The sequence below is a fragment of the Salmo trutta genome, chromosome 4, assembly GCF_901001165.1.
Source record: "Salmo trutta chromosome 4, fSalTru1.1, whole genome shotgun sequence".
Lineage (NCBI taxonomy): Eukaryota > Metazoa > Chordata > Actinopteri > Salmoniformes > Salmonidae > Salmo > Salmo trutta.
In genome coordinates this window covers 67,962,791-67,977,543 of record NC_042960.1, presented here as the reverse complement: position 1 = coordinate 67,977,543, position 14,753 = coordinate 67,962,791, and the positions used below count along the sequence as shown (strand labels likewise).

The 14,753-nt window shown below is 36.9% G+C and overlaps 1 protein-coding gene and 1 long non-coding RNA gene across 5 annotated transcripts in view; both read left to right on the top strand.

Moving 5' to 3' along the window:
- LOC115192945 (nuclear factor 7, brain) overlaps positions 1-9,470 on the top strand; it is a 14,167-nt gene extending 4,697 nt beyond the window's left edge. Inside the window, exons 5-6 of the mRNA XM_029751912.1 lie at positions 7,148-7,266; positions 8,846-9,470. Of these exons, the coding sequence (XP_029607772.1) occupies positions 7,148-7,266; positions 8,846-9,420 (694 nt within the window). The 3' untranslated portion in view covers positions 9,421-9,470. The remainder of the gene's footprint in view (positions 1-7,147; positions 7,267-8,845) is intronic.
- Positions 9,471-9,517: 47 nt separating this feature from the next.
- On the top strand, positions 9,518-13,320 carry LOC115192952 (uncharacterized). Of its 4 annotated transcripts, none has more exons than XR_003878027.1 (4): positions 9,518-9,625; positions 9,974-10,495; positions 10,786-12,439; positions 12,629-12,763. It is a non-coding gene; the product is annotated as an uncharacterized LOC115192952 (long non-coding RNA). The 4 variants fall into 4 exon arrangements; XR_003878025.1 differs by lacking the exon at positions 9,518-9,625 and adding an exon at positions 9,756-9,915; XR_003878026.1 differs by lacking the exon at positions 9,518-9,625 and adding an exon at positions 12,977-13,320 and having other exon boundaries at positions 9,927-10,495; positions 12,629-12,744.
- The last annotated feature ends 1,433 nt before the right edge of the window (positions 13,321-14,753 follow it).

Sequence of the window (14,753 nt, the reverse complement as noted above, 5' to 3'; positions counted from 1 at the left end):
TATTACTACCTACTATCATTACCTACTAGCATTACCTAGTATTACTACTATTACTACCTACTACTAGCATTACCTACTATTACTACCTACTACTAGTAATACCTACTGCTACTACTACCTAGTATTACTACTATTACTACCTACTACTAGTAATACCTACTGCTACTACTACCTACTATTACTACTATTGCTACCTACTGCTACTACTACCTAGTAGTAAAACCTACTATTACAACCTACTATTATTACCTACTATTACTACTAGTACTACCTACTAGTACTACCTACTATTACAACCCACTATTACAACCCACTATTACTGCCTACTATTACAACCTACTATTACTACTAGTACTACTTACTAGCACCACCTACTACTACTACTACTACTACTACTATCTACTAGTACTACCTACTATTACTACTATTACAACCCATAATTACTGCCTACTATAAAAACCTACTATTATTACCTACTACTACTCCCTACTACTACTAACTACTATTACTACTTCTACTGCTACTACTACTACTACTACCTACTATTAAAACCTAATATTACTACAACTACTACCTATTATTACTACTTACTAGTACTAACTACAATTACGGCCTACTATTTGTAATATTTGTACCTACTATTACTACCTACAATTACCACCTGCTATTACCACATTTTATTATTACCTACTATTATTAACTACTATTACAAGTTACTATTACTATTATTACAACTATTACTACTTACTATTACTACATATTACTACTACCTACTATTACTACCTACTTTTACTGCTAGTACTACCTAATATTACTACCTGCTTTTAATACTACCTACTATTACTACTTACCATTACTACCTATTACTACTACATACTATTACTACCTACTGTAACTACTTGTTATTAATAATACCTGCTAATTCTTCATACTACTTTTACTGCCTAATATTACTACATATTATTACTACCTAATATTACTATTACTACTACTACTAATAACCTACTACTACTACCTATAATTACTACTATTACCACTTACCATTACTACATATTACTACTACCTACTATTACTACCTACTTTTACTGCTATTACTACCTAATATTAATACCTGTTTTTAACACTACCTACTATTACTTCATACTACCGTTACTGCCTAATATTACTACATACTATTACTACCTACTATTACTATTACCACCACTACTACTACTACCTACTATTACTACCACCTACCACTACTACCTACAATTACTACTATTACTGCCTACCATTACTACTAGCACCACTTATTATTACTACCTAATACTACAACCTGCTATTACTACCTGATATTACTACTACTACTAGTGCTACTTCCTACTATTACGCCCTACTATTACTAGCTGGCATTACCACCTACTATTACTACCTAAAAGTACTAATACTACTATTACTACCTGCTATTACAACCTACTATTACTACCTACTATTACTAACTAATAACTAATATTACTACTACTGCTACATACTACAACTACTATATACTATTTCTACTACTACTACCTACTATTTCTAACTAATATTACTACTACTACTACATACTAGTACTAATAGTATTACCTACGATTACTATCTACTTTTACCACCTATCATTACCTACTATTATTACCAACTAGTGTTACCTACTATTACCACTTACTATTACTACCTTATATGACTACTATTACTACCTACTATTACTAACTACTATTACTACCTTATATGAATACTATTACTACCTACTATTACTACTTACCATTACTACTATTGCTACATACTATTTCTACTATTGCTACCTTCTATTACTACATACTACTACTACTGGCTACTATCACTACATACTATTACCACCTACTACTACTACTACTACATTATATTACTACCTACTACTACGACCTACTATTACTATCTAATATTACAACCTACTAGTACTAACTACTAACTATAATTATTACTACCAACGATTACTACTTATCATTGCTACTTAATATAAATACCTACTAGCACTACTATTACCACCTACTATTACTACATAACATTACTACTATTACTACATAACATTACTACTATTGCTACATACCATTACTGCTATTGCTACATACTATTACTACCTACTATTACTACTATTACTACCTACTATTACTACAATTACTACCTACTATTACTACTATTACTACCTACCATTACTACTATTACTACTATTACTACCTACTATTGCAAAGTGTTATTAATAATATCTGCTATTACTTCATACTACTATTACTACCTAATATTACTATATACATTTACTACCTACTGGTACTATTACTACCTATTACCTACTACTACTGCTACTACCTACAATTACTACCAGTACGGGGAAAAAAATGTATGAAATGAAATGAAATGTCTGCATTCACTACAGTAAGTCGCTCTGGATAAGAGCATCTGCTAAATGACTAAAATGTCAAATGTAAAAAATGTACTACTATTACCAATTACTACTCACACCAACTATTACTTCATACTACCATTACTGCATAATATTACAACATACTATGACTACCTACTATTACTACCACTACTACTACTACCTACTACCTACTACTACTACCTACCATTACTACTAGCACCACTTATTATTACTACCTAAAACTACTACCTGCTATTACTACCTGATATTACTACTACTACTAGTGCTACTTCCTACTATTACGCCCTACTATTACTAGCTGGCATTACCACCTACTATTACTACCTAAAAGTACTAATACTACTATTACTACCTGCTATTACAACCTACTATTACTACCTACTATTACTAACTAATATGTCATATTACTACTACTACTACTACTGCTATTACGCCTTACTATTTCTACTATTATTAGCTAGTATTACTACCTACTATTACTAACTAATATTACTACTACTACATTCCATTACTACTACTACTACATACTATTACTACTATTACTACCTATTATTACTAACTAAAATTACTATTATTACCTACTATTACTACTATTACTTACTACTATTACTACCATTACTAACTACTATTACTAACTACTAGTACTACCTACTATTATTGCATACTATTACAACTACTCCGAACTAATATTACTACCTACTATTACTACTATTATGAACTACTAGTACTACCTACTATTACTACTATTATGAACGACTAGTACTACCTACTATTACTAACTACTATTACTACATACTATCACTAACTAATATTACTACTATTATGACCTACTATTACTAACTACTATTACCACTATTATAATATAATAGTACAACCTAATATTATTATTGCCTACTATTACTACTACTACTAACTACTATTACTACCAACTATTACTATTATTACTAACTACTAGCACTGCCTACTATTACTACTATTATTCCCTACTATTACTACTATTACTAACAAATATTACGACCTACTATTAGTAACTAATATTAATACTATTATGACCCACTATTAGTAACTACTATTAATACTATTACTACTAGTACTAACTACTAGTACTACCTACTATTACCACTATTATTGCCTACTATTACTACTATTACTAACTAATATTACAACCTACTATTACTACTATTACTAACTACTATTATTACATACTATTACTAACTAATATTCATACTATTATGACCTACTATTACTACTATTATTGCTTATTATTACTACTATTACTGCTATTACTAACTAATATTTATACTATTATGATCTACCATTACTACTATTACTAACTACTATTACTACCTATTATTACTACTATTACTACCTACTAGTGCTAGCTTCAATTATTAATATTATTGCCTACTATTACTACTATTACCAACTACTATTACTACCTACTAGTACTTCCTACTATTACTACTATTATTACGAACTATTACTACTTTTACTAACTACTATTACTACTATCAATGACTACTATTATTACCTACAAGTACTACCTACTTTTACTACTATTATTGCCTACTATTACAACTATTACTTTCTATTTTTAAAACCTAATTTTACTACAACTACAACCTATTACTACTACCTAGTAGTACTAACTACTATTGCGGCCTACTATTTCTACTATTACTACCTACTAGTACAACCTTTTATTATTACCTACTGTTATTAACTACTATTACAAGTTACTATTACTACTATTACTACTTACCATTACTACTATTACTACCTACTGTAACTACTTGTTATTAATACTACCTGCTATTTCTTCATACTACTATTACTGCCTAATATTACTACATATTATTACTTCCTAATATTACTATTACTACTACTACTAACTACCTACTACTACTACCTACAATTACTATTATTACCACTTACTATTAATACTATTACTACCTGTTATTAATACTACCTACCATTACTTCATACTACTATTACTGCCTAATATTACTACATACTATTACTACCTACTAGTACTAACTACTATTACGACCTACTATGACTACCTACTATTATTAACTACTATTACAACTATTACTACTATTACAAGCTACTATTACAATATACTAATACTACTATTACACCTATTACTACTTACCATTACTACATATTACTACACCTACTACCTACTACTACTACTTACAATTACTACTATTACCAATTACCATTACTACCATTACTGCCTACCATTACTACTAGCACCACTTATTATTACTACCTAATACTACAACCTGCTATTACTATGTCATATTACTACTAATACTACTACTGCTACTACCTACTATAACTACTAATATTAGCTAGTATTAATACTAATACTACTGCCTGCTATTAGTACTACTACTTCGACCTACTATTACTACAACTACCTAATATTACTACTACTACTACTACTACCACCTATTACTACCACTACTACTACTACCTACTATTACTACTTCTACTACTACTACCACCTACTATTACTACCTACTATTAACACCTAATATTACTACTACTAATGCCTATCATTACTACCTACTAGTACTAACTACTATTACGACCGTTTATTATTACCTACTATTATTTACTATTACAAGACACTATTATTACTATTACTACTTACCAATACTACATATTACTACAACCTACTATTACTACCTACTATAACCACATACTACTAGTACTATTACTTCTTATTATTACTACCTACTATTACTACATCCTGTTACTACCTACTACTACTAGTACTACCTACTGCTACTATGACTACACTCTACTATTGCTACCTAATATTACTACCTACTACCACTACCTACTATTTCTAATTATTATTACCACCTACTATTACTAACTACAATTACTACCTACTATTACTAAGTACTATTACTATTATTACTACCAATATTACTACTTACTATTACTTCCTTCTATTATTACATAGTATTACTACCATTCCTACTTACTATTTACTACTATTATTACCTATTACTGCTACTATTGCTACCTACTATTTATTCGTACTATTACTACATACTATTACTACATACTATTACTACTATTACTACTATTACTATGTACTATTACTACGTACTATTACTACTGTTTGTTACCTTCCATTACTACTATTACTACCTACTATTACTACTACTGATACCTGCTACTAATACCTACTAGTACTGCCTACTAGTAATACCTACTATTTTAACCTCCTATTACTGCTATTACTACCTAGTATTACTACCTACTATTACAAACAACTATTACTACTAGTACTACTTATTATTACTACCTTCTATGACCACTATAACTGCCTACTATTACTATATAATACTATTACTACCTACTATAACCACATGCTAATACTACCTACTATTAATAACTCATGTTACTACTTTTACTAACTAATATTACTACTAATACTACATAATATTACTAATTACAATTACTACCTACTATAATCAAATACTATTACTACCTTTTATGAATAACTCATTGTACTACTATCACTAACTCATATTACTACTATTATTACCTACTAGTACTACCTACTATTACTACCTACCATTACTACCTACTATTACTACCTAATATTACTACCTAATATTACTAATACTACTACCTACTATTTCTACCTACCAGTACTACCTACTATTACTACCTACTATTACTAACTACTATTACTACCTACTATTACTACCTACTATTACTACCTACCATTACTAACTACTATTGCTACCTCCTATTACTTCCTAATATTACTAATACTACTACCTACTATTTGTACCTACCAGTACTACCTACTATTACTGCCTACTATTACTACCTATTATTACTACCTACTATTACTATCAATCATTCAATCAATCAAATGTATTTATTAATCCCTTCTTACATCAGCAGATGTCACAAAGTGCTATACAGAAACCCCAAACAGCAAGCAATGCAGATGTAGAAGCACAGTGGCTAGGAAAAACTATCCTAGAAGGCAGGAACCTAGGAAGAAACCTAGAGAGGAACTAGGCTCTGAGGGGTGGCCAGTCCTCTTCTGACTGTGCCGGGTGGAGATTATAAAAGTACATGCCCATTAAGGCTAGATTGTTCTTCAAGATGCTCAAACATTCACAGATGACCCGCAGGGTGAAATAAGAATCACAGTGGTTGTAGAGGGTGCAACACGTCAGTACCTCAGGAGTAAATGTCAGTTGGCTTTTCATTGCCCAGCATTCAGAGGTCGAGACAGCAGGTGCAGTAGAGAGAGAGAGAGAGGGTCAAAAACAGAATGTCCGGGACAAGGTAGCACGTCCGGTGTACAGGTATTACTACCTACTACTACTACCTATTATGTAGCCTAGTGGATAAAGCGTTGGGCCAGTAACCGGAAGGTTGCTGAATCGAATCCCTGAGCTGACAACATAAAAATCTGTCATTCTGCCCCTGAGCAAGGCAGTTAACCCACTGTTCCCCGGGCACCAAAGACGTGCATGTCGATTATGGCAGCACCCCGCACCTCTCTGATTCAGAGGCGTTGGGTTAAATGTGGGAAGACACATTTCAGTTGAACAACGGACTAGGTATCCCTTACCTACTGCTAACAACTATTACTAAATAAAGCCAACAATTGTTTACATTCTGTTTAATTCAAACCTTATTGATGATAAATCCATCGTGTTTCAGGACCAAAGGTCCCCTGAGAGAGCCAGAGTGTATCAGAGGAATCCTCATAGACGCTGCCAAACATCTGCAATCACTCAAGTTTGGAATCTGGAAGAAGATGGCAGACATTGTCCAATGGGGTGAGTATTGGCTACACGTTTCTTTTCACAGCTATTCGTGCAAATTCCAAAAAGCATTAGATAGTTTTGGTATCCAGAACCAGATCTTCCATGCCACAGACTACCATTTTGATGAGGTAGAGAAGTGTCCTTATACATAACAAAATGCATGTTTGTGCAACCTGTTGATACAGAGCTCAGTGGTGCAGTCAAACATTCAGTCAGACATTCAGTCAGACATTCAGTCAGTCAAACATTCAGTCAGTCAGTCAGTCAGACAGTCATCAGACATCAGTCAAACATTCAGTCAGTCAAACATTCAGTCAGACAGTCAGTCAAACATTCAGTCAGTCAGTCAGTCAAACATTCAGTCAGTCAGTCAGACATTCAGTCAGACATTCAGTCAAACAGTCAGTCAGACATTCAGTCAAACAGTCAGTCTGAAATTCAGTCAAACAGTCAGTCAGACATTCAGTCAAACAGTCAGTCAGACATTCAGTCAGACATTCAGTCAAACAGTCAGTCTGAAATTCAGTCAAACAGTCAGTCAGACATTCAGTCAGACATTCAGTCAGACATTCAGTCAGACATTCAGTCAGACATTTAGTCAGTCAGTCAGACATTCAGTCAAACATTCAGTCAGACATTCAGTCAAACATTCAGTCAAACAGTCAGCCAGTCTAACATTCAGTCAGACATTCAGTCAGTCAGTCAGACATTCAGTCAGTCAGTCAGACATTCAGTCAGTCAGTCAGACATTCAGTCAAACAGTCAGTCAGACATTCAGTCAGTCAGTCAGTCGGACATTCAGTCAGTCAGTCAGTCAAACAGTCAGTCAAACATTCAGTCAGACGTTCAGTCAGACGTTCAGTCAGACATTCAGTCAGACATTCAGTCAGTCAGTCAGTCAGACATTCAGTCAAACAGTCAGTCAGACATTCAGTCAGACATTCAGTCAGTCAGACATTCAGTCAAACAGTCAGTCAGACATTCAGTCAGTCAGTCAGTCAGACATTCAGTCAGTCAGTCAGTCAAACAGTCAGTCAGACATTCAGTCAAACATTCAGTCAAACAGACAGTCAGACATTCAGTCAGTCAGTCAGTCAGTCAAACATTCAGTCAGTCAGACATTCAGTCAGTCAGTCAGACATTCAAAACATGTTTTTGGATTCCCATTGTCAAGAAATTAAATGAAGATATCTGTATGCTGCTCTACCAATTAACACACTCCTTCTGCTATACCAATTAACACATACCTTCTGCTCTACCAATTAACACACACCTTCTGCTCTACCAATTAACACACTCCTTCTGCTCTACCAATTAACACACCTTCTGCTCTACCAATTAACACACTCCTTCTGCTCTACCAATTAACACATACCTACCTTCTGCTCTACCAATTAACACACACCTTCTGCTATACCAATTAACACACACCTTCTGCTCTACCAATTAACACACACCTTCTGCTCTACCAATTAACACACTTCTTCTGCTCTACCAATTAACACACAACTTCTGCTCTACCAATTAACACACACCTTCTGCTATACCAATTATCATACTCTGTAGTAATAGATGTTTCTCCTCCTTCCAGTCCCCATAACCCTGGACCCCAACACAGCCCAGTCCAACCTCAGCTTCTCTGAGGAGTTCAGCAGGGTGAGGTACAGCAGAAAGAAGCTCCTGCCAGACAACCCCGAGCGCCTTACTAGCCGCATCTCTGTCCTGGGAGCTACAGGATTCACCTCCGGAAGACACAGCTGGACCGTAGAGGTGGGCCAGAGCAGAGACTGGTACATCGGAGTCGCCCGAGAGTCCATCAAACGCAAGTCCACCATCTTTCTCAACCCTGCTGAGGGATTCTGGGTAATCGGGTTGTGTAACGGGGAGTCGTACTGGGCCCAGACGTCCCCGCGGACGCGCCTGGAGGTGAAGAGAGAGAGGAAGCCGTGGAGAATCACTATAGAGCTGGACTACGACCGAGGGAAGGTGCTGTTTCTGAACGCAGTAGACTCAACGGTGATACACATGTTCAAAGAGAAGTTCACTGAGAGGATCTTTCCTTATTTTGCTCCTGGGATGTATGAGGAGGGAAACACCTCCCATCCCCTCACCATCTGTCCCCTGACTATATCTATAGAGGTACTGGACCAGATTAAACTACCATAACACCATCTGTCCCCTGACTATATCTATAGAGGTACAGGACCAGATTATACTACCATAACACCATCTGTCCCCTGACTATATCTCTAGAGGTACAGGACCAGATTATAATACCATAACACCATCTGTCCCCTGACTATATCTATAGAGGTACAGGACCAGATTATACTACCATAACACCATCTGTCCCCTGACTATATCTATAGAGGTACAGGACCAGATTAAACTACCATAACACCATCTGTCCCCTGACTATATCTATAGAGGTACTGGACCAGATTAAACTACCATAACACCATCTGTCCCCTGACTATATCTATAGAGGTACAGAACCAGATTATACTACCATAACACCATCTGTCCCCTGACTATATCTATAGAGGTACAGGACCAGATTATACTACCATAACACCATCTGTCCCCTGACTATATCTATAGAGGTACTGGACCAGATTATACTACCATAACACCATCTGTCCCCTGACTATATCTATAGAGGTTCAGGACCAGATTAAACTACCATAACATCTCCCATCCCCTGACTATATCTATAGAGGTACAGGACCAGATTATACTACCATAACACCATCTGTCCCCTGACTATATCTATAGAGGTACAGGACCAGATTATACTACCATAACACCATCTGTCCCCTGACTATATCTATAGAGGTACAGGACCAGATTATACTACCATAACACCATCTGTCCCCTGACTATATCTATAGAGGTACAGGACCAGATTATACTACCATAACACCATCTGTCCCCTGACTATATCTATAGAGGTACTGGACCAGATTATACTACCATAACACCATCTGTCCCCTGACTATATCTATAAAGGTACTGGACCAGATTATACTACCATAACACCATCTGTCCCCTGACTATATCTATAGAGGTACTGGACCAGATTATACTACCATAACACCATCTGTCCCCTGGCTATATCTATAGAGGTACTGGACCAGATTATACTACCATAACACCATCTGTCCCCTGACTATATCTATAGAGGTACTGGACCAGATTATACTACCATAACACCATCTGTCCCCTGACTATATCTATAGAGGTACAGGACCAGATTAAACTACCATAACATCTCCCATCCCCTGACTATATCTATAGAGGTACAGGACCAGATTATACTACCATAACACCATCTGTCCCCTGACTATATCTATAGAGGTACAGGACCAGATTATACTACCATAACACCATCTGTCCCCTGACTATATCTATAGAGGTACAGGACCAGATTATACTACCATAACACCATCTGTCCCCTGACTATATCTATAGAGGTACAGGACCAGATTAAACTACCATAACACCATCTGTCCCCTCGCTATATCTATAGAGGTACTGGACCAGATTATACTACCATAACACCATCTGTCCCCTGACTATATCTATAGAGGTACTGGACCAGATTATAATACCAAAACACCATCTGTCCCCTGACTATATCTATAGAGGTACAGGACCAGATTATACTACCATAACACCATCTGTCCCCTGACTATATCTATAGAGGTACAGGACCAGATTATACTACCATAACACCATCTGTCCCCTGGCTATATCTATAGAGGTACAGGACCAGATTATACTACCATAACACCATCTGTCCCCTGACTATATCTATAGAGGTACAGGACCAGATTATACTACCATAACACCATCTGTCCCCTGACTATATCTATAGAGGTACAGGACCAGATTATAATACCATAACACCATCTGTCCCCTGACTATATCTATAGAGGTACTGGACCAGATTATACTACCATAACACCATCTGTCCCCTGACTATATCTATAGAGGTACTGGACCAGATTATACTACCATAACACCATCTGTCCCCTGACTATATCTATAGAGGTACTGGACCAGATTATACTACCATAACACCATCTGTCCCCTGACTATATCTATAGAGGTACTGGACCAGATTATACTACCATAACACCATCTGTCCCCTGACTATATCTATAGAGGTACAGGACCAGATTAAACTACCATAACACCATCTGTCCCCTCACCATCTGTCCCCTGACTATATCTATAGAGGTACTGGACCAGATTATACTACCATAACACCATCTGTCCCCTGACTATATCTATAGAGGTACAGGACCAGATTAAACTACCATAACATCTCCCATCCCCTGACTATATCTATAGAGGTACAGGACCAGATTATACTACCATAACACCATCTGTCCCCTGACTATATCTATAGAGGTACTGGACCAGATTATACTACCATAACACCATCTGTCCCCTGACTATATCTATAGAGGTACAGGACCAGATTAAACTACCATAACACCATCTGTCCCCTGACTATATCTATAGAGGTACTGGACCAGATTAAACTACCATAACACCATCTGTCCCCTGACTATATCTATAGAGGTACAGGACCAGATTATACTACCATAACACCATCTGTCCCCTGACTATATCTATAGAGGTACAGGACCAGATTATACTACCATAACACCATCTGTCCCCTGACTATATCTATAGAGGTACTGGACCAGATTATACTACCATAACACCATCTGTCCCCTGGCTATATCTATAGAGGTACAGGACCAGATTATACTACCATAACACCATCTGTCCCCTGACTATATCTATAGAGGTACAGGACCAGATTATAATACCATAACACCATCTGTCCCCTGACTATATCTATAGAGGTACAGGACCAGATTAAACTACCATAACACCATCTGTCCCCTGGCTATATCTATAGAGGTACTGGACCAGATTATACTACCATAACACCATCTGTCCCCTCACCATCTGTCCCCTGACTATATCTATAGAGGTACAGGACCAGATTAAACTACCATAACACCATCTGTCCCCTGACTATATCTATAGAGGTACAGGACCAGATTAAACTACCATAACACCCTCTGTCCCCTGACTATATCTATAGAGGTACAGGACCAGATTATACTACCATAACACCATCTGTCCCCTGACTATATCTATAGAGGTACAGGACCAGATAATACTACCATAACACCATCTGTCCCCTGACTATATCTATAGAGGTACAGGACCAGATTATAACACCATAACACCATCTGTCCCCTGACTATATATATAGAGGTACAGGACAAGATTATACTACCATAACACCATCTGTCCCCTCACCATCTGTCCCCTGACTATATCTATAGAGGTACAGGACCAGATTATACTACCATAACACCATCTGTCCCCTGACTATATCTATAGAGGTACAGGACCAGATTATACTACCATAACACCATCTGTCCCCTGACTATATCTATAGAGGTACAGGACCAGATTATAATACCATAACACCATCTGTCCCCTGACTATATCTATAGAGGTACAGGACCAGATTATACTACCATAACACCATCTGTCCCCTGGCTATATCTATAGAGGTACAGGACCAGATTATACTACCAGTACACCATCTGTCCCCTGACTATATCTATAGAGGTACAGGACCAGATTATACTACCATAACACCATCTGTCCCCTGGCTATATCTATAGAGGTACAGGACCAGATTATAATACCAAAACACCTCCCATCCAATGACCATCCATCCCCTGGCTAGCCATTTGTAATCACCATCACTATTCAGTACTCAAGTGTGCAAAAGATGTATAGTCAACCATATTATAATTATAGCCATTGATAAAGGTCAGAAAATGTTTAGTAGCAAACCAGCTAGTGGATCTTGTGTATTTCTGACCATGCGTGTTTATAATAAACTTTGTGTACTTATAAAGGAACCCTTATATGCTGTACTTATAGAAGATACCGACAGACAGGTTGAAATAATTCAGCAGTAATCTATTAAATAAAACTATCTATTGGATTTAAAAAGGTCAATAATCCTTTTCCTTCTCTTTGGGTTTGGTCTTCCTCTACTTGTCCATGTCTTTGAGTTTGGAGTCCAGCTTCCTGTGTATATAGGCCTTGTTGTTAGGATCTACAGACTTGTCCTTGTGTCCACTACCAGCATACAGAACCCCTTCTTTACTGATCCTCATCCTGGCATTTATAAAAAATATTTCACCTTTATTTAACCAGGTAGGCAAGTTGAGAACAAGTTCTCATTTACAATTGCGACCTGGCCAAGATAAAACAAGCAGTTTGACACATACAACAACACAGAGTTACACATGGAGTAAAACAAATATACAGTCAATAATATAGTAGAAAAATAAGTCTATATACAAATTGAGCAAATGAGGTGAGATAAGGGAGGTAAAGGCAAAAAATAGGCCATGGTGGCGAAGTAAATACAATATAGCAATTAAAACACTGGAATGGTAGATTTGCAATGGAAGAAAGTGCAAAGTAGAAATAGAAATAATGGGGTGCAAAGGAGCAAATAAATAAATACAGTAGGGGAAGAGGTAGTTGTTTGGGCTAAATTATAGATGGGCTATGTACAGGTGCAGTAATCTGTGAGCTGCTCTGACAGCTGGTGCTTAAAGCTAGTGAGGGAGATAAGTGTTTCCAGTTTTAGAGATTTTTGAAGTTCGCATTGGCCTTGGCTTGGTCTCCACACCCATGGACCTGGAGGAGTTACATAGAGGAGTTACAACACAGTTACATTTTATAGTAAGAAGAATATAATTGAACTTAGCTGAATAAAATAGAAAGGATATTTTCACGTTATGGAGATAGTACGCATATGAAGTGACTATGTTGAGTGTAAAAGTGATCATTTGAAAACAGCCGATGTGAGTAAGACCTTTAAACAGGTCAACATTCACAAGGCCGCAGGGCCAGACGGATTACCAGGACGTTTACTGCGAGCATGCACTGACCAACTGGCAAGTGTCTTCACTGACATTTTCAACCTCTCCCTGTCCGAGTCTGTAATACCAACATGTTTTAAGCAGACCACCATTGTCCCTGTGTCCAGGAACACTAAGGTAACCTGCCTAAATGACTACCGACCCGTAGCACTCACGTCTGTAGCCATGAAGTGCTTTGAAAGGCTGGTCATGGCTCACATCAATACCATTGTCCCAGAAACCCTAAACCCACTCCAATTTGCATACCGCCCCAACAGATCCACAGATGATGCAATCTCTATTGCACTCCACACTGCCCTTTCCCACCTGGACAAAAGGAACACCTATGTGAGAATGCTATTCATTTACTACAGCTCAGCATTCAACACCATAGTGCCCTCAAAGCTCATCAATAAGCTAAGCAGTCCCCTCCTGTACTCCCTGTTCACTCATGACTGCACGGCCAGGCACGAAAGCAACGCCATCATTAAAGTTGCCGATGACACAACAGTGGTAGGC